Below are 20,059 nucleotides of genomic sequence, written 5' to 3' on the forward strand. Positions count from 1 at the left end.
ATATGGGCTACACATGTGTTCCTGGTCCAACACTTGAAACAGTCAGAAAATAAGCAAATCAGCTGTCAGGAGCCCAGGGGTCCCCAGATATGAAGGCTTTTGGCACAGTGTTTACCCCACAGCATGTGGCAGGGGAGGTGGCACTGCTGATGCTACTCCACTCAGGACCCCCCAGTTCCCCGAGGCTGACCATGTGAGGGATGGCAGGATCCCAGGCAGGCTTGTGGTCAGCCAAGCATGTGGCAGGTCTGCCTAAGTGCTCCCTGCATCCCAAGGTATCATGGCACCCCCTGGACCTTCTGGGTATAATAATTGCCTTCCATTAACATGGGGGGCTTGGAGTTAGAACCAAAGTCCATTTGAACCTTGGGGTATCAGGCTTCCAAGAAAAGGGATCATGGATCATCAAGAGCTCAACTCCTTATACCCATGTGGCCAGATGTGGTTAGACAGACCTCAAAACACTGCTCCCAGTGCATGAATGAAGTCTTCTGTCTCCTACTCTCCTCACCAGGGATCTGCACACACCAACCAACTTATTGGAACCTCAGTATTTCCCTGGTGGTACCAGAACATAGCAAACAAAGGTCTGTTGGTGTTGAGTGTTTCATCTCTCCACAGTACCAACTTATGTGAAGCTCAAGTCCTCCCAGCTTGATGAAGTATACAGGGGTCCTCGGCCTGCTCAGGCTCTCCCTCCTGAGTGTAACAACTGCCTTGCACCAACATGGAAGGGCTGCTTGGGATTAGAGTTCAAGTCCAGCTGAGCCATGTGGAGCTCAGGCCTGCAAGCAAAGTAGAGCAGACACTCATCATGAGAACTCAATCCCTTTTATCCTGAATGGTCACCTGTGTGTAGACCTTGTAAAATGAATTCTTTTGGCAAAGAGTCCTTGATTTGGTGAAATGGCCCTGACTTGAACCTGACTTCTGCTCTCCCCATCAGGGCTCTGTGCAAGGCAGCTGGCTTGCTGTGTGTATGTACGTGTGTCTGTGTAGCTGGGCGTGGGCGTGTGCATGTGCAAGTGCTGGAGCATCTAAAACAAAGCCCTTGTGGCTCAGCGTCTATAAACTGGGGCTACTAATGTTCATCTTGATTCTACAGGAGGATTGTCCTGTGAACCAGCCACGGAAGAAGGCAGTGTAGAGCAGCCCTTCTGATCATTTGAGCCCTAGATCCACTTAGTCCCTGAAGCCAGATGCCAAGTGTACTTTTGGGTTCCATGTACCAAAATAGGCCAAGGCAATTCAATAGGGAAAAAGATAATCTTTTCAACCAATAGTGCTGGAACAACTGGATAGCCACATGTAACAAACCTCTAAGTTACCTCAAGTCATATGCAAAAGCTAACTCAAAATTCATCATAGACATAAAACTTAATAAAACTTCCAGAAGAAAGCACAGTAACCCTGGATTTGGTGGATTTCTTAAATATAACAAAAAGCATGACAAGAAAAAGATGAATCAATTGGATTTGATCAAAATTTTTAATTTTTGCTTTTCAATAGTCACATCAACAAAATGAAAATGCAAGCCACAGACTGGGAAAACTGTCTGCAAAAAAATTCTGACAAAGGACCTGAATCTAGAATATATGAAAAATTCATACACCTAATAAGACAACCCAATTTTTAAAAATGGGCAAAAGTGACTTGAACACTCACTTCACTAAAGAAGATATATGAATGGCAAATAAGCACATGCCTTCTATGTAAAAGGTGTTATTATTTTTTTTAAGATTTTATTTTTAAGTAATCTCCACACCCAACCTGGGGCTTGAACTTAAAACCTTGAGATCAAGAGTCACATACTCTGGGGCGCCTGGGTGGCTCAGTCGTTAAGCGGCTGCCTTCGGCTCGGGTCATGATCCCAGGGTCCTGGGATCCAGTCCTGTACCAGGCTCCCTGCTCGGCGGGAAGCCTGCTTCTCCCTCTCCCACTCCCCCTGCTTGTGTTCCTGCTCTCGCTGTCTCTCTCTCTCTGTCAAATAAATAAATAAAATCTTTAAAAAAAAAAAGAGTCACAAACTCTACAGGTAGAGCCAGCCAGGTGCCCCTAAAATGTGTCCTTTTATTTAAAGTTCACCACACTCCCACAGGTGTTCTACAGACAGTGAGGTGGTGAAGAGTACAGACCGTGGGGCTACGTACGGTACATTTATGTACCAGCTGACAATTAGCTGTATGCTCTTGGACAAGCTACAGAGTCTCTGTCATTCAGTTTTCCCTATATTTAATTGATAGTTTGTATGGCTGTGGCAGATACGAAGGTTTGCAGGTCCTGAGAAACTCTGTACAACATCACCCCACACGGACACGGTCATCAAAGCAGAGTCATGGTGCCCCATAGACAAACCACAGGCACTCCAGGTTGCCAGTCTCCAATCCCTGTTTCCTCAGACCCAGTGATTATCACTTAATATACCCACCTAGTTCTTATATGAATGCAGGAGGTAACCCTGCCTAACAGGGTCTGGTGCCTAGAGGGCATGTCTTTTTAGCCCGGGAGAAGAGCTTCCTACCATTGTTGCAGGGGGTATGCTATGAAATATGAAACATCCTCTAGAACAAGAGATCAGCAGCTTCTTCTGCATCACTATAAGGTTTTTAGAACCACTTCTCCCTTCCCCAGGTGAGCGTTTGGTATCTGAGTTAAAAGACTTAGAGCAGAGAATCTTTCAGCCTTTCCCAGGAGGGCATAGGATAGAAATGCAAATTAGGATATACATTGGAAAGGAAGAAGTTAAAGTGTCTTTTTTTTTTTTTTAAAGATTTTATTTATTTGTCAGAAAGAGAGACAGTGAGAGCACAAGCAGGGGGAGCGGCAGGCAGAGGGAGAAGCAGGCTCCCCACTGAGCAAGGAGCCTGATGCAGGACTCAATCCCAGAACCTTGGGATCATGACCTCAGCCCAAGGCAGATGCTTAACCGACTGAGCCACCCAGGTGTACCTGAAGTTAAAGTCTCTTGATTTTGGCTCAGGTCATGATGTCAGGGTCGTGGGATCAAGCCCTGCGTCCAGGCTCCAAGCTCAGCGTGGAATCTGCTTGAGATTCTCTTCCTCTCCCTCTATGCCCCTGCTCCCTCTCCCCCTCTATCTCTATCTCCCTCTCTAAAAAATATATATGTATATGCAAATATATGCAATATATATATATATATATATATGCAACAAACAAAAACAAAGCAGAGCTGCTCAGTTTCCCATACAAATCATCAAATGAAATTAATGAAGCAATTCCATTCACAGTAGCCTGAAAAAGAATGAAACAGGAATAAGTTTAACAAAAGAAGTGCAATTCTCTGAAAGTACTCTGAAAGCTATAAAACAGTGCTAAGAGAAATTGGTGAGAAACATTCCACGTTAATGGATTAGCTGATTCGTTTTAAGATGACAGTGTTCTCCAAATTGATATACAGATTCCATGCAATCCCTATCAAAACCGCAGCTGACATTTTCAGTAGAAACTAACGAGATGATCCTAAATTCATATAGATAAAGACTTACAACAGCCAAAACGATTTTGACAAGGAACAAAGTTGGATTTACCTTACCTAATTTCAAAAGTTTCTATAAAGCTACAGTAATCAAGACAATGTGGCACTGGCATAAAGACAGACGTACAGATCTGTAGAACAGACTTGAGAGTACCGAAATAACTTCACTCAATTGATTTTCAACAAAGGTACAATGTGGAAAGATGGCCTTTTCAACAAACAGTTCTTGGAAAATTAGATATCTACATGCAAAAAGATGAATTTAGACCCTTACCTAACACTATACATAAAAGTTACCATGGAATGGATCATAAATGGAAATATAAGAGCTAAAACTATAAAGCTGATAGAAGAGAAATAGGAGAAACATGTTTACTTTGGGTTAGGCAAGTAATTTTTTAGATATGAAACCAGGAGGCAATATGTAAAAGGAAAAACTAATAAATTAGACTGTGGTGTCTAAATGGGGTGTCTCCCGATCAGATGGGGAACCCCAAATGTGGGGCGAAGATCAGGTGGAAATCGGTGGCACAGAAGGTGAAAGGAGTCACCTGAGGCAGAATAAAGGAGATAGAAGTTTACTGACTACACCACAAGGGAGGGTGGGCAGGTCAGCACCGACAGGGGCAGGAGCTGTTTTTAAAGGAGGAAGATAAGGACAGTGGTGACATATGGAATTCTCCTTTTTGGTAACTGTGCCTAGGTGTAAGTAGCCTACTATGGAATCTTTTTTTCAAGATTTATTTATTTAAGAGAGAGAACACACATGTGCACATGTGAGTGGTGGCGGGGGGGGGGGGGGGGGGCAAGGGGGAGAGAAAGGGAGAGAATCCTGAGCAGACTCCCCCTGAGTGCAGAGCCCCGTCGCAGGGCTCAATTCCACGACCCTGAGATCATGACCTGCGCTGAAATCAGGAGTCTGATGCTCAACCGACTGAGCCACCCAGGCCTCCTGGGCCTATGGATATTTTGTGGTGGGCCGCCTGATGGGCCTGTCCTTATTCAGCCAGGGGGTCACTATGGGCTCTTTCTACATTCCCTTGCTTAGGCCTGTTTGCCTAAAAGCAGCCTCTACATAGACTTCATCAAAATGTAAAATATTGCTCTTCAAGGGGCACCTGGCTGACTCAACTGGTAGAGCAAGCGACTCTTGGATCTCAGGGTTGTGAGTTCAAGCCCCATGTTGGCCTCAAAGCTTACATTAAAGAAAAAGTTAAATATTGCTCTTCAAAAGATGTCATTAAGAAAATTAAAACAAGCCACAGACCAAGAGGAAATAAACACCTGTACATAAATATGGGGTCTTGATACAGAATAAATAAAGAATTTGTACAACTCAATAAGAAGACAACCCAAGTAGGGATGCCTGGGTGGCTCAGTCGGTTAAGCGTCTGCCTTCGGCTCAGGTCATGATCCCAGGGTCCTGGGATCGAGTCCCGCATCGGGCTCCCTGCTCTGCGGGGAGCCTGCTTCTCCCTCTGCCTCTGCCTCTCTCTCTCTCTCATGAATAAATAAATAAAATCTTTAAAAAAAAATTAAAAAAAAGAAGACAACCCAAGTAAAAATGAACAAAAGATTTGAATAGACATTTTATCAAAGAAGATAAATAGTTAAAAAGCACATGAAAAGATGCCTGACATCATTATTAATTAGGAAAATATAAATTAAAAACCCCTTGAGATTATTATTTGTTGGGTGTAGAGTTTTAGTTTAGGATAATGAAAAAGTTGTAAACATGTATAGCGGTGACAGTTGTACAACTGTGTGAATTAATGTCACTGAACTGTACACTTAAAAATAGAAGTTTTATGTATATTTTACCACAATTAAAAAAAATCCTTTGAGATACCATTTCACACTCACTAGGATGGCAACACCAAGTATTGGCAGGAAGGTGGAGAAAACGGAACAGTCCTACAGTATTGGTGGGAATATAAAATGGTAGAGACACTTTGGAAAACAGCTTGGCAGTAAAGAGACAAACATGAACTTAACATATGACTCAGCAGTCCCACTCCTAGGAATTGTCAGGCAGGAAGACCTTACTCTGCCCTATGGTCCTTCTAACTGGACTTAGAATCAAATTGACATGATACAGATTAACAGGAGAAAATCAAATTTAATGGGCATACATACAGGGAATCAACAGACATGAAATTCCAAAGACAGTGAGGCAACATGAAGCTTACATGAGCTAAGGGTAGAAGTCTAAGGATAGGGGAGAAAGCCCCTTAGCAAGAAGTTGAAAGGAAAGGTTTGGAAACACAAGGTTGCTCTATTATGCAGGTAAGTCCCTTAAGTAAAGGGCAATCTCTGTTAATAACTCTCTTCCTATTACAGGATCTCCTTTCCAATGTAAATTAAGCAGTTGTGAGAAAGGCAGAGAGCTTTTCCTACATCTGCTGGGGTTTGTTTTGTTTTGTTTTGTTTTTGTTGTTTTTTTTTTTTTAAAAAAAGGGCCAAGACCTGAGCCTAAGGCAGCTGTTCAACCAACTGAGGCAGCCAGGGTTTTGATTACTTTTTTTTTTTTTAAGTAGGCTCCACACCCAGTGCAGAGCCCAAATGCCTCACGACCAGAGATCAAGACCTGAGCTGAGATCAAGAGTCAGACGCCTAACTGAGCCACCCAGGCGCCCCTTGATAACTTTTAAATCTAAAAAATCTTTATGCTAAAGTATAGCATCTTGAGGCAGCCTGCCCTTGGCTCCTATAGAATCTACCCAAGCAAAACAAAAACATGTCTACACAAAGATTTGGAAGCAAATGTGCCTACTACCATTATTTATATTAGCCAAGAACTGGAAACAATTCAAAATCTATCAATTAATGACAGATAAACTGTGGTATATCCATACAAGGGAATAAAATGGAATAAAATACTGATATATACAAATAACATGAATAACCTCAAGAACATTATGCTAAGTGATAGAAACAAGACACAGGGCGCCTGGGTGGCTCAGTTGGTTAAGCGACTGCCTCCGGCTCAGATCATGATCCTGGAGTCCCGGGATCGAGTCCCGCATCGGACTCCCTGCTCAGCAGGGAGTCTGCTTCTCCCTCTGACCCTCCCCCCTCTCATGCTCTCTGTCTCTCATTCTCTCTCTCTCAAATAAATAAATAAAATCTTTAAAAAAAAAAAAAAAAAGAAACAAGACAAAAAGAGCTACATATTATATGATTCCATTGATACGAAATATCCAGAAAAGGCAAAAGTATAGATACGTAATGTAGATTAGTGGTTGCCAGGGGCTGGGGACGGGAGTGGGTTTTGGCTGTAAAAGTGTCCAAAGGAACATTCTAGGGCAATGGGAATGGGGTAAGATAATAATGGTTGTACAACTCTATAAATCTACTAAAAGTCATTAATTATGCACTTATAATGGGTATATTTTATAATATGTAAATTACACTTCAATAAAGCCACTTAACAAACAGGACTATGGGCTATTCTTTCTCACAGTCCTGGAGTTCCTGACCACATGGTGATAACCAAAAGTATCCAGCCCACTAAGAGATGACAGGAATGCATAAAACACTGGTTAGGAGTACAGCTCTGGGAGATATACACATCCTTAAGACCCTCTGCAAACCTTCATCCTGCAAGGGCCCAGACATCAAAATGGTGTGCCAGGCTCCCCCATGTCCTATTTTCCTCACACTCAGTTTTCTTTACCCATTAACAGTACTCATTTCATTCTTATACAAACACAAGTGGGTGATATATTACTAGGATCTGGCCTTCAGGGTGCTCCCTTTCAACATTGCTGAGGTGGGAAAGACACTCCCTGAAACACAGAACATCATCTTGCTTCTTCCAGACCCATCACTACCTTTTCTAGGTGAACTCCAGGTCCGAAGCTTCAGAAACACACAGGCTTCATTCTTTGCCAGGGAACACGGGGTACGAATGTAAACTGAGTCACATCTGGACAGAGATGCGCCATGCCTTGCTGCTGTGCCCTCTGTGAGGTGCTATAGGGACCCTGATGACCAATCTAAGAACACCTCTGTCATGTTCTCAACGCACTCCTGCTAAACAGGACTCTAATATCAAAGGTGAATTAACTGGTGATATATTCATTATCAAATGGTCCAGAGCAGTGTGAGGTCATGGTACCAGAGCTGGGTGATGACAGGAATGCATAAAAACTGTTAGGAGTACCTGAAGAAGCTCAATGAAGGCATCATGGATGTCAGAAGCAGATTTCACAAGGCCCATAAACAATGGGAAACTTACCCAGAAGCCCTCCAAAAACTATTCCATCAGGCCCCTTGCTTAGAACAGGAGTCATGTCCATGTCAAACTCAGTCATGGGTGAGCACCATGATACCACTTCAATGGGTGCAGGGCCACCACCATCCCCCCAGGGGAAGGCAAGCAGGGAACAGGCACTGCTTATGCTGAGCAAGAAGAGGTGACCATCAAACACAGGAGGGCTTTTCCACAGCACCCAGCAGTGCAACAAGTGGTCACAAAGTACAACGTGGCCCCTACAGGCTTCCCCCCACACAGGGCAGTCATGGAGTGAGTGTCTCCCCAGGTGAGGTTCTTCTATATGAGGTCCAACTTGTGACTGAAGGCTACTCGTGTAGGGTCGTTCTCAGTTATTAATTAATTCTTTTATATTGAATGAAGTTTTTAAAATAGGCTGATTATTTAAAATGTTAAAAAAAAGAAAAGAGCAGCTGAAGACTTTACCACATTCACTGCTCTCAAATGGATTTTTTCTAGTGAAGTTGTTGGTGTTGGCAGGGCAGGAGCTGTGGCCACCTGTTCTCCCAGGCTGGCTGTACACACAGGAGCTTTCTCCAGTGTTAGTATTTCTATGCAGAACATGGCAGGAGCCGCAGCTTTTTGCTCTCCTACTCACTATACTCACAATGCAGTAACTTGCTGCAAAATTGGATTAAATCTGTGACAGAAGGCTTTCCAACATCAGCTGTACTCATTATGCCTTTCTCCAATGGGGATTGTGTGAAACAGGTTTAATATTTTCTTGAAAGTTACTGCATTTGTACAACTGTTCTCTGATATGAATCCTTTGGTGCTAAAAAGAATGGAGCTCTGGAGCAGATGCCCACATTCTCTGCACTTGAGTCCTTTAGTGCAGGGGGAAGCAAAATTTTGCTCAAGGCTGGGCCATACTCCCTGCCTTTATAAAGGCTTTCTCAAGGAGAACATTCTGGTGCTCAAAAGGAATAGAGCTCTGGCTGGAGGCTTTCTCGTGTTACTACACTCACAATATTTGAAGATATGAATGTCCTCCTGCTTTCTCAGGATGGAGGCAAAGGTGATGACCTCCCCACCTTCCCAACGTACTTGGGATTTTTTCTTTCCCATTCTGAAATGTTTTTGGTGACTGAACACCTCTCCAGGTAACATGTGTTTACTGGGTGTCTCTTCAGTGTCAGTTCTCTGTGGGTTCTGCAAAATGTCGAGTTGGCAGGGCCTGGTGATAGGCAAGAGCTGTGCAGTGAGGGTGGTCCAGCCAGTGACACTGTGTCCACTTTCCTTTGAGGGAACAAGCAGTCTCATGGAGGAACAAATTTTCAAGAACTACTTAAAGATATGTATCAGCTCAGGACATGTTAAGGGGAGGCTACTGGTGAGGGACCTGGCCAGAAGAGGGGAGAAGGAGAAAGGCTGTAAGGCAAAGGACACAGAGGGATCAGCCAGGGGACAAGAGTCAAGGGAAAGTAGAATGGAGTGTCAGAAAGGGGTGAGAATGATAGAAAAGAGGCATGGCTACTCACTTTGGCACCAGGGGAACGGAGGGCATAGGTCAGGCACCCCACGAGAGATCAGCCCTGCAGGCCCTCCCATACCATTTTTGTGCTGACCAGGACTGGTCCTCCAGGGGCCTCTCTGGTCAAGATACGATTCAAGCTGCCCTGTTCAGGTCTCCTTGCCAAGTTCAACTTGGGTGACCACATTTAGGGTAGTACAGACAGTCATTCTTATGGGGGATCAAGTGGTTTGTGACAGAGCAAGGTAGGTGAGGATCACCAATGCATCTGGAGAACTGAAGCTCACAAAATGAAGAACCAGGCAAGATCTCAGCAGAAAAGCTCACTGTCCCCACAATCAATGACCATGTTGGTGCTCATGTGCCATCACAGGGGCTGACAAGAAAACCTGCTGGAGGGGTTTTTTCCTGACAGAAAAGCAACAGGCCCTGATGGGGTTTCTTGGCCAGAAAATAACCTGGCTGGATGTGATCGCCTCTGCGGGTTGTGATATTTTTGACCCTTGACCATGATAAAAAGGTCCCGAGGCAAAAGGAGCTGGGGTTGCTCATGCAGCAGTCTGGGAGAAGAGGTGTCAAACATGGGCCGGCACCAGGACCAGCAGCAAATCCCACGGGGAACGCACTGGCCTAACCTGCTGAGGACAGGACCATGCCTGTACCGCCACTGCGCCTTATGAAGGAGCCCCACTTTTTCTAAAAGACATACGTATCCTTCTCCTTAAAGGTCAATGGGCTCTGCAATACCAGGCCAGGGAGCAGATGGCTGTGATCTAAGCACTGGGCATGGGACCTGGGGCCCCAGTCTGTCCTGCCAGCCACCTCCCCTTATGTGTCCCAAACCCTGTCCCCTGACATGCCTGCTCACCCTCGGAGGGTGGGCCCTCCTGGATGTGCACTCTCCCCAGATCCATTGGTGTTTGGACAGTGCTTCTCTTTTTCTGCACCAATCTCCTCCACCTAGCCACTGGGCCTTTGTCTGGACGCCCCACATTCACCTCAGGGCCATTCATCTGTAACCACAATTTAAGACTCTCCTTCCAAAATGCCATTCTCAGGCCCTTCCTTGGACTGCAGCCTGGACATCCGAAGCGAAACCAGAACTCCCTGTGTGTTCACAGGTACATGTGTCACCCCCACTCAGAGGTCTCCAGACAATTCGGACTCTACATCTACAAAATCTAACTGCTAATCTTCCCCAAAACATCCTCCTCCTGCCAACCTCCCATCTCAATGAGCAGTAGTACCTGATCCCTCGTAAACCCTTGGGATGATCCTTTATCCACCACTTACATTCACTCCTCACATGTAGCACAAAATCCCATCAATTCCATCTTGAAAATCTAACCGAAATCTGATCACTTCTCTGACCTCTCCTACTTGTGCTCTGGACAGGCCACCACCATAACTGTCCCAATGAATACTGCAGCAGCATCCTCATGAATCTCCCTGTTTTCAGCCTGGCCACAACCCCTCTCCCACCAGTGTGTTCACTCAGTATGTTTACTGGGTATTCATTGGGATACTTTCAAAATCCTAAATCATTTCATGGACATCCCTCTTCTATTAAAAAATTTCTATGACTCCCAGGACCCGGGAATAGAGGCAGGGCTCCTCTCATGCTCTTGGTTCCCTGCAATGGAAGACAAGAAATTTCCTGAGTGTTCTCAGGTCAGTCTCACCTCTGGGTCTTTGCGCATGCAGCTCCCTCTGCCTTAACATACTGGATTCTGGAATGAAGACTCGGCACCTGCGCACGCTCCATTGTCCTCAACATCGAGGCTGGAGCTCAGTCGGGGACTTAGGACGCTGGGACTCAGAGTCCAGTCGGTGGGGCCCAGGATACGATGCTTCTGCCGTGACTAGTCGATCCGCTCACTCATCACGCCCACAGGCCCGCGGAGCCTCCCGGACACAGTCCACGGGCTGGCAGCAAGGCCCCTCGGCCAATTCGGATAAAACGGCAAACTGCCAAAGAAATGGCCGGATACCGGAAGTGGCGACCACAGGACCGCGGCCGTCCCGGAAGCGCCCCTCCCCTAGCCCCTCATTGGCCAGAGTCCAGCCGGGGCGCTCGGAAACGCCCCTCCCCGGGCGCTTACCGGGATACCCCGAGCGGACGCTCGGTGAGGGGCTTTCTGGGTAATGTAGTTTGCGTCGCGTAAGTAGCGACGCGGCGGGCGCCAGTCCTGATCACCTAGGCAACGACCCAGCGGCACCGCGACTGGCTCAGGGACCTAGTGTCGTGTGGGCTGCGGGCCTCGAGCCGCCGCTTGCTCAGAGTCCGGCCGTTTCTGCGAGAGCAGCGGAGGATGGGGCGGGACTTCCGCGTCGCCAATGCACTCTTCACTTCGCGGTTGGTGGGTTGCTTGGCAGGTGGCCGCTGGGACCAGAGATGCGGGTAGGGAAGTGCCGGGACTGTCACCGCATCACTGCACGCACTTTACCCCCTCCGCTAATGGCTCCTTCTTCCTGAGCCTTGGTTTCCCCAGATGTAGAACGGAGGTAACGAGCCACCACACACCGCCTTCGTCCCACGGCCCCGGGATGCAGCTCCCAGGTCCTTCGGTGCATTCTGTACTGGGGAAGACTGAGGCCCTTAGTGTGACCGTCAGCCCGCGGTCACCCCGGGCAGTGGGGGTTTGAGGGTTTGGATGAGCCCTCATTGTTTGTCACTGTCGCCGCCTCGCACGGTCCCGCCCAACCCACAGACTGAGCAGGCCAGCAGCGTCGCTGATGGACCCGGGGCAGGTGAGTGGAGGGTGCCCCAGCCCCTCACCCGCTGGGATCCCTGTCCTCCTGATCCTGGAGCCCCTGTACGGGACTCTTCACCTACACTTGCGTCTGGAGCCCAGAGAATCACTTTTCCTAGCGTCCGGAATCCAGGCCGGAGGTTATATGGAGGGGTTCACTGTTAGTTGGCAACCTCCTCGGGAGCTTCCCTGGTGTAATCTGACACCGACCCCGTAGGTGGAGGGCAGGGAGAAAGTGAAGAAAGAGGCAGGTCACTCCAGATTAGTAGGTGGCAGGTTTAATAAGCAAGGGCAGGTACACAGCAAGCTTGCCTTGGACAGCCACAAGAAGAGTAGACCACATCAGCCCACTGAATCTTAAGTTTATACAGAGACCTTAACTTGGTTCAGTCACGTATATCATCCAGATGGTTTCAGCACCACATCACAATCTCAAGGCTATGTCCCTGGGGGGAATTTCTGGGAGTGGGGAAGAATACACATTCCAAGGACTGGAGGTGATGACAAGCCTCCCATTGCCCAGGTCCAGCTCATACATGGGTCAGCTGACAGTCACATCCTCTTGATAACCTCCCCCTTACATTCACATTTCCGGAATCCTATGGGATAAGGTCTGGAAGGGTGTCCCAAGCACAGGGACCAGCATGTGCAAATTTCTTGGAGGTGAGTATAAGATGAAAGTGTTCAGGGAACTGCAGGTCTGTATTTTGTCTGGTGGACGTAGAGAGCAGGGGACAGATACTGGTCTGGAATGGCAAGCTGAGGAGCTGGGTCTCTATTCTGAGTGTGGTGGGAGTGTGGAAAGTTTAGAGCAGAGAAGGGAGGTGATCTGACGCAGGTCTTTTTTTTAAATTAATTATTTATTTTTTAAAAGATTTTATTTATTTATTTGACAGAGAGAGACACAGCGAGAGAGTGACTCGGGTCTTAATAAACTCCCTCTGGATGCCGAGTGGAGAACAGATTTGGTCAGGGGGTGGTAGAGGTGAGGTTGGAGGCAGGAAGACCACTGAGTCTTTCATTGAGTGACTGGAATAGTTCAGGTGTTTGTGCTTTTGGACCAAAGGTGGAAGTAGGAGAAATTGTTGGCTCTTTAACTTTTTAACTAGGGTGGACTAGATTTCCTGATGTGAAGCAGTGGGTTGGACCCAGATAGGTTTTTCAGATGTGGAAGTTAGAGTGAGTTGATATCAAGGGGAAGGCAAAGATTTGGGTTTTGGCCATATTGTATTTGATGTATCCTACAGACGGCCAAATTGAGGTACCAAGTATGCTTTATATCAAGTCCAGGCTGGAGACATCCAAGGGATGAAGACTTGTGTGTGGACATTATGTGTGGCTGTGGGTTGACCAGAATGGTGATCAAGCCTCTGACCAGAGACTAGACCTGGGATGAAAAAATGAAGCATGAAAGTAACAGAGGTAGGATGACAGTGGGGCCTGAGGTGAGACCAGTTTACCTCTCTATAGCTCACCGGGTTTTTGTGGCCATCCTCCTTGGGGACTGGGGTGGGGGAGGGAGTGGGTGTCAGGCTGGAGAATAATCAGGGGTAGAAAGGGTCAGTCTAAGCTAAGAGTCCCCAAGCCAATGGTGGGGGGGCAGTAGATCTGGGATTTGTCTAGTAGGAAGAGTGAGAACAGCGATGACTGGTGAGAGGACGGCATGTATAAGGATAGAGGTGGAAGAGAGCAGCGGTGTTTAAGATCTACTCATGGTTCTGGAGAACTGAAGGCTGAAGCAACAGGGCCAGGAGGGGAGGCATTAACTAGAAGTGAAGGTTGTTTCTGGCAGTTGTGGTTTTTGGAGATGTGAGGCAAGCCAGGCTCAGTGTTGGATCCTGGTTGCCTTTGTTGGGTAGGCCATGTGCATAGTGGGATATAGAGACTAATAGATGCCTGTGGTGTGGACAGGGAGGGGGTGGGGGCTGGGGGGGGGGGTAGATATGATGATGGTATAGTCCAAAGAGTGACATGTACAAGGTAAGGGAATGTGAACCATTGTGCTCGGGGCCCTGATACTAGAGGCTTAAGGGAGAAAAGAGAGTCTGAATTTTTTTATACTTGGGAGGTGTGATCTGGAGAGATGAGAAACACAACACAAGAGAGCTTGTTTAGTGTGGGGAGGGGTTCCTGGCCAGCCCAGAGCTCAGACAGCATCTGTCTGCCCACCTGCTTTTTGTTCCTCTGGATTGTGTTGGCCTGGATGCAGTGACCAGTGGGACTACAAGGAGAGAGGGACACCAGTGGTGCCAGGGCCTCTTATCTCCTCTGAGATGGGGGCCTGAGGAGGAGGAGGAGCTGCAAGTGAGTAAGGGAAGGATGGACTGAGGGGGTCACAAGAAGGGGAGATGCCAGTGGTAGATGTAGCAGAACTCTGAGCCATACATCAAGGGCCTGGATGACTCCATTTAACTATTTTGTTTGTTTTTCAGCCCATCCGTTGGCCCCCTGGCTTAGCTGTCTCGTCATCGCAGAGCCCAGTGACCTTTGAAGATGTGGCTGTGTATTTTTCCAAGGAGGAGTGGGGGCTTCTTGATGCAAGCCAGAGGCACCTGTACCACAATGTGATGCTGGAGAACTTGGAGCTCATGACCTCACTTGGTAAGGCCTTTCTGCCGCACCCCAGCATGGTGACCAGCTTCTGCCCTTTTGCCTTCTTCCCATAGGAAGTTTTCCGTTCATCCCAAAGCTGGACCCCAGGCACTGGTTCTTACCAGGTTTCCTGTTACAGGTGTTGTGGGTGCTGGGACTGGGCTGTGTGCATTCTCCATGTCTCTCAACAGCCTCATGAATAGTCCCAATAGCTGTTGCCCAGGGGCCTTGTGGGAGGAGAGGTTGGGGATCAGGCACCTATCATCTGCCTGATGGATCCCACTAAGCTTGACCAGTTCATGGCTGGGTGACCCGGTATGGGGCCATGCCTAGATTCTGTCCCTTCTCCCATGAGACTTTTTTTTTTTTTTTTAAGATTTTATTTATTTATTTGAGAGAGGGAGAATGAGAGACAGAGAGCATGAGAGGGGGGAGGGTCAGAGGGAGAAGCAGACTCCCTACCGAGCAGGGAGCCCGATGCGGGACTCGATCCCAGGACTCCAGGATCATGACCTGAGCCGAAGGCAGTCGCTTAACTAACTGAGCCACCCAGGCGCCCTCCCATGAGACTTTTTTTAAAAAAATAATTTTATTGAGTATACCACAAAGTTCATAAAGTGTATAATTCAGTGATTTTTATTTTATTTTATTTTTTTTCTAAAGATTTTATTTATTTATTTGAGAGAGAGAGTGAGAGAGAGAGAGAGCACAAGAGGGGGGAGCGGGAGAGGGAGAAGCAGACTCCCTGCTGAGCAGGGAGCCCGATGCGGGACTCGATCCTGGGACTCCAGGATCATGACCTGAGCCGAAGGCAGTCGCTTAACCAACTGAGCCACCCAGGCGCCCCACTGAGCCACCCAGGCGCCCCTAATTCAGTGATTTTTAGTGTATTTGCACAGTTGTATAAATACTACCATAATCTAATTTTATTATTATTGTTATTATTTTTTAAAGATTTTATTTATTTATTTGACAGACAGAGACACAGCGAGAGAGGGAACACAGGTTGAGGGAGTGGGAGAGGGAGAAGCAGGCCTCCCGCAGAGCAGGGAGTCCGATGTGGGGCTCGATCCCAGGACCCTGGGATTATGACCTGAGCCGAAGGCAGATGCTTAACAACTGAGCCACCCAGGTGCCCCACCATAATCTAATTTTAGAACATTTTTATCACCTAAAGAGAAACTGTACCCATTAACAGTCACTCCCCATCCTCCCTCATCCCTTCTCCCTTAGCCTTAGGCAATTGCTAATATACTTTATGACTATGTATATTTGCTTATTTAGACATTTCATATAAATGGAATCACAGTATGTTTTTCTGTGAATGGCTTTCATTTAGCATAATATATTTGAGGTTTATCCATGTTGTAGCACATATCAGGGCTTCATTCCTTTTTATGGCCAAATAATATTCTATTGTGTAGATATACCACAGTTTGTTTATTCATTCATCAGTTGATTGGGTATTTGTCTTGTTTCCACTTTTTGGGTGTTATGAAAAATGTTGCTATGAATATTCAAGTACAGGTTTTTGCATAAGTATGTTTTCATTTCTTTTGGGTAAATAAATAGAAATGGAATTGCCAAACTGTTTTCCAGATTGGCAGCACCATTCTGTATTTCCACAGCAGTGTATGAGTATTCCAATTTTTCTACTTCCTTATCAACACTTATTATTGTCTGTTTTCCCATAGGTACCCTAGTGGGTGTGAAGTGGTATCTCACTGTAGTTTTGTTTTTTGTGTTTTTTTTTGTTTTTTTTAAAGATTTTATTTATTTATTTGAGAGAGAGAGAATGAGAGAGAGCACATGAGAGGGGGGAGGGTCAGAGGGAGAAGCAGACTCCCTGCCGAGCAGGGAGCCCGATGCGGGACTCGATCCAGGGACTCCAGGATCATGACCTGAGCCGAAGGCAGTCGCTTAATCAACTGAGCCACCCAGGCGCCCTCTCACTGTAGTTTTGATTTGCATTTCTTTAATGACTGATGATGTTGAGCAACTTTTTTTTTTTTCTAAAGATTTTATTTATTTATTTGACAGAGAGAGACACAGCGAGAGAGGGAACACAAGCAGGGGGAGTGGGAGAGGGAGAAGCAGGCTCCCCGCCGAGCAGGGAGCCTGATGCGGGGCTCGATCCCAGGACCCTGGGATCATGACCTGAGCCGAAGGCAGACACTTAACGACTGAACCACCCAGGCGCCCCTTGAGCAACTTTTCATGTGCTTATTGGCACACACACACACACACACACACAAGTCCTTTGTCCTTCTCTTTGTCCTTGCCTCTAGTAAGGCCTCCTTTATTCTGTAGCTTGGCTAGGCCCTGTCCTGCACAGTAGGCTCTTCATTCTTATTCTGGACCCTTGGCCTGTCACCATCCCTTGGACCCATTCCTGTATATGTCAGCCACACATTTCTAATGAAGTCATCCTTTTCACCAAGTAGAACACTCAGTTTGCCAGAAACTTCTCTGCTTTCAGGTTGTTGGCATGGAGTGGAAGATGAGGGGGCCCATTCCAAGCAGAATACTTCTGTAGAAGGGATGTCACAGATCAGGATGCCCAGTGCAAATCCTTCCACCCAGAAGGCTGACACCTGTGATATGTGTGGCCCATTCTTGAAAGACATTTTGCACCTGAATGAACATCAAAGAATATATCCTGAGGAGACCCTCTACACATGTGGAACATGTGGAAGAGAATTTTGGTTCAGTACAAACCTTCACCAGCACCAGAAGGAGCTCAGTGGAGAAAAGCCCTTCAGATGGGACAAGGACGAGGATTCATTTGTGGAAAATCTTACAGTTCACCTGTCAGAGAAGCTCTTCACTTGTGGGGAAGGTGGTAAGGATGCCTTGGACAGCGATGACCTCTTCCAGCACCCAGCCATTGACAGCGGCAGGAAGCCACAAAGGAGCACAGAGTGCAGGGAGACCTTTTCACACAGCTCTAATCTTGAGCAGCTCACAAAAGTCCATACCACACAGAAGCTTTTTAAGTGCAGCAACTGTGGAAAAGCCTTTCAAAAGACCTCCACCCTCCTCAACCACCTGAGAACTCACTCTAAAGAGACACCATTTAGATGCCCAACAGTTGGAAATTCCTTAGAGGAGAAATCAACCCTTGTTAATCACCAAAAAAGTCATGGTCGAGAAACATGCCATGTGTGTAAAGCATGTGGGAAGACCTTCACTCACGCTTCTAAACTGAGGAAGCACCAGAAATTTCACACTGGAGTAAAATATTATGAGTGCAGTGATTGTCGGAAAACCTTCAACCACAAACTCACACTTGTTCATCACCAGAGAATTCACACAGGAGAAAGGCCTTATAAGTGCAGTGAATGTGGGAAAGCCTTTAATAACAGGTCACACCTCACTCGGCATGAGAAAGTTCACACTGGAGAAAGGCCTTTTGAGTGCAGCAAATGTGGAAGAGCCTTCAGCCAAAGCTCCAATTTCCTTCGGCACCAGAAAGTTCACACTCAAGTGAGACCTTATGAGTGCAATCAGTGTGGTAAAGCCTTCAGCCGCAGCTCTGCCCTCATTCAGCACTGGAGAGTTCACACTGGAGAAAGGCCTTATGAGTGCAGTGAGTGTGGAAGAGCTTTTAACAATAACTCCAACCTTGCTCAGCACCAGAAAGTTCACACTGGAGAACGGCCTTTTGAGTGCAGTGAATGTGGAAGAGACTTCAGCCAAAGCTCCCACCTCCTTCGACATCAGAAAGTTCACACTGGAGAACGGCCTTTTGAGTGTACCGAATGTGGGAAAGCCTTCAGCAATAGCTCCACCCTCATTCAGCACCAGAAAGTACATACTGGGCAAAGGCCTTATGAATGCAGTGAATGTAGAAAGGCTTTCAGCCGCAGCTCCAGCCTGATTCAGCACTGGAGAATTCACACCGGGGAAAGGCCTTATGAGTGCAGTGAATGTGGGAAAGCCTTTGCACACAGTTCCAGTCTCATTGAGCACTGGAGAGTTCACACAAGAGAAAGGCCTTATGAGTGCAGTGAATGTGGGAAATTCTTTAGCCAGAACTCCATTCTCATTAAACATCAGAAAGTTCACACTGGAGAAAGACCTTATGAGTGCAGTGAATGTGGGAAATTCTTTAGCCGGAAGTCCAGCCTCATTTATCACTGGAGAGTTCACACTGGAGAAAGGCCTTATGAATGCAGTGAATGTGGGAGAGCCTTTAGCAATAACTCTCACCTGGTTCGTCACCAGAGAGTTCACACACAAGAAAGGCCCTATGAGTGCAGCCAATGTGGGAAAGCCTTTAGTGAAAGATCTACACTTGTTCGACACCAGATAGTTCACACCAGAGAAAGGACTTATGAGTGTGACCACTGTGGGAAAATCTTCAGCCGCCTCTGCAATCTTGCTCAGCATAAAAGGATTCATACCTGAATGTAGCCTTACAGAGATGGTCCTTCTGAGAAGTTCAGTCAAGACAAACTTCATGCAGAATACCCACAGAAAAGTTACCTGCATGTACCACTACTGTGGAGAAGGCTTCAGAAGGTAGTCTGCCCTTTCTGAGCAGCCCAGGGCTGAGCTCTCTCCCCTCTGGAGCGTAAAGCCCTTTCCAGCCTGCCTGGGTCCAAATATTTGCAGCAGTCATCTACATATGTAGGGAGAAAACAGCTCCCTGTGCCTCCCTTCCCCTTTCCTGGAGGGAAACAGGATTGTCCTGGGCCCACTAGAATGACTTCATTCCCATTGTCTCTAAAATGGTTAGGAAGTGAACTAACCCCATGCTGGTCGAGGGGCCTTGAGGGATGTCCAGTTTGGGCTTCTCAGATACACATTGCTCATGGATGTTGTCTTGTCTGCATGTAACCCCAATTATGTATCCAATGAGCTCACACATCACCCTCCCCTGGAACCACTTATCTTGGTGTTCTCTATTCTGCATGATAATAAAGACCTTAGTAATCAAGTCTTTTTTTTTTTTTTTAGAGAGGGATGGAAGGGGCAGAAGGAGAGAGAGAATCCTAAGCAGGCTCCATGCCCAGCGTGGAGCCTGACCCAGGGCTCAGAATCACCACCCTGAGATCATGACCTGAGCTGAAATCAAGAGTCGGATGCTTAACTAAGTGAGCTACCCAGGAGCCCTGATCAAGACACCTTTATTTATTTATTTTAGATTTTATTTATCTGACACAGAGAGAGAGCACAAGCTGGGGGCGCGGCAGGCAGAGGGAGAGGGAGAAGCAGGCTCTCTGCTGAACAGAGAGCCCAATGTGGGGCTGGATCACAGGACCCTGGGATCATGACCTGAGCTGAAGGCAGATGCTTAACCAACTGAGCCACCCAGGCATCCCTCACGTCACCTTTAATCTTGGGGGTTTTGGTGGGGTAGGTTGAAAAAAGAAGTGGGTAGAGTGAGGGATGGCTGAGACAGGGCACCTAACAACATCTTCCTCGGGGTATAGAAGGAACATAGGGTTAGGGTTTGCAGTGCA

General features: G+C 46.9%; 2 protein-coding genes across 2 annotated transcripts in view; one reads left to right on the forward strand and one right to left on the reverse strand.

Moving 5' to 3' along the window:
• Positions 1-11,226, reverse strand: part of LOC116622258 (zinc finger protein 324A-like) — a 49,397-nt gene extending 38,171 nt beyond the window's left edge. The window contains exon 1 of the mRNA XM_032388590.1: positions 10,929-11,226. Coding sequence (XP_032244481.1) covers positions 10,929-10,946 — 18 coding nt within the window. The 5' untranslated portion in view covers positions 10,947-11,226. The remainder of the gene's footprint in view (positions 1-10,928) is intronic.
• A 229-nt stretch (positions 11,227-11,455) lies between these two features.
• Positions 11,456-19,563, forward strand: LOC116622252 (zinc finger protein 132-like). The gene is made up of 3 exons (XM_032388578.1): positions 11,456-11,997; positions 14,432-14,600; positions 17,071-19,563. Exons 1-3 carry the CDS (start codon positions 11,983-11,985, stop codon positions 18,999-19,001), a joined length of 2,115 nt encoding a protein of 704 aa, XP_032244469.1. The 5' UTR covers positions 11,456-11,982; the 3' UTR covers positions 19,002-19,563.
• Positions 19,564-20,059: the final 496 nt, after the last annotated feature.

Source organism: Phoca vitulina, unplaced genomic scaffold (assembly GCF_004348235.1).
Source record: "Phoca vitulina isolate PV1807 unplaced genomic scaffold, GSC_HSeal_1.0 scaffold52, whole genome shotgun sequence".
In the NCBI taxonomy this organism is placed as follows: domain Eukaryota; kingdom Metazoa; phylum Chordata; class Mammalia; order Carnivora; family Phocidae; genus Phoca; species Phoca vitulina.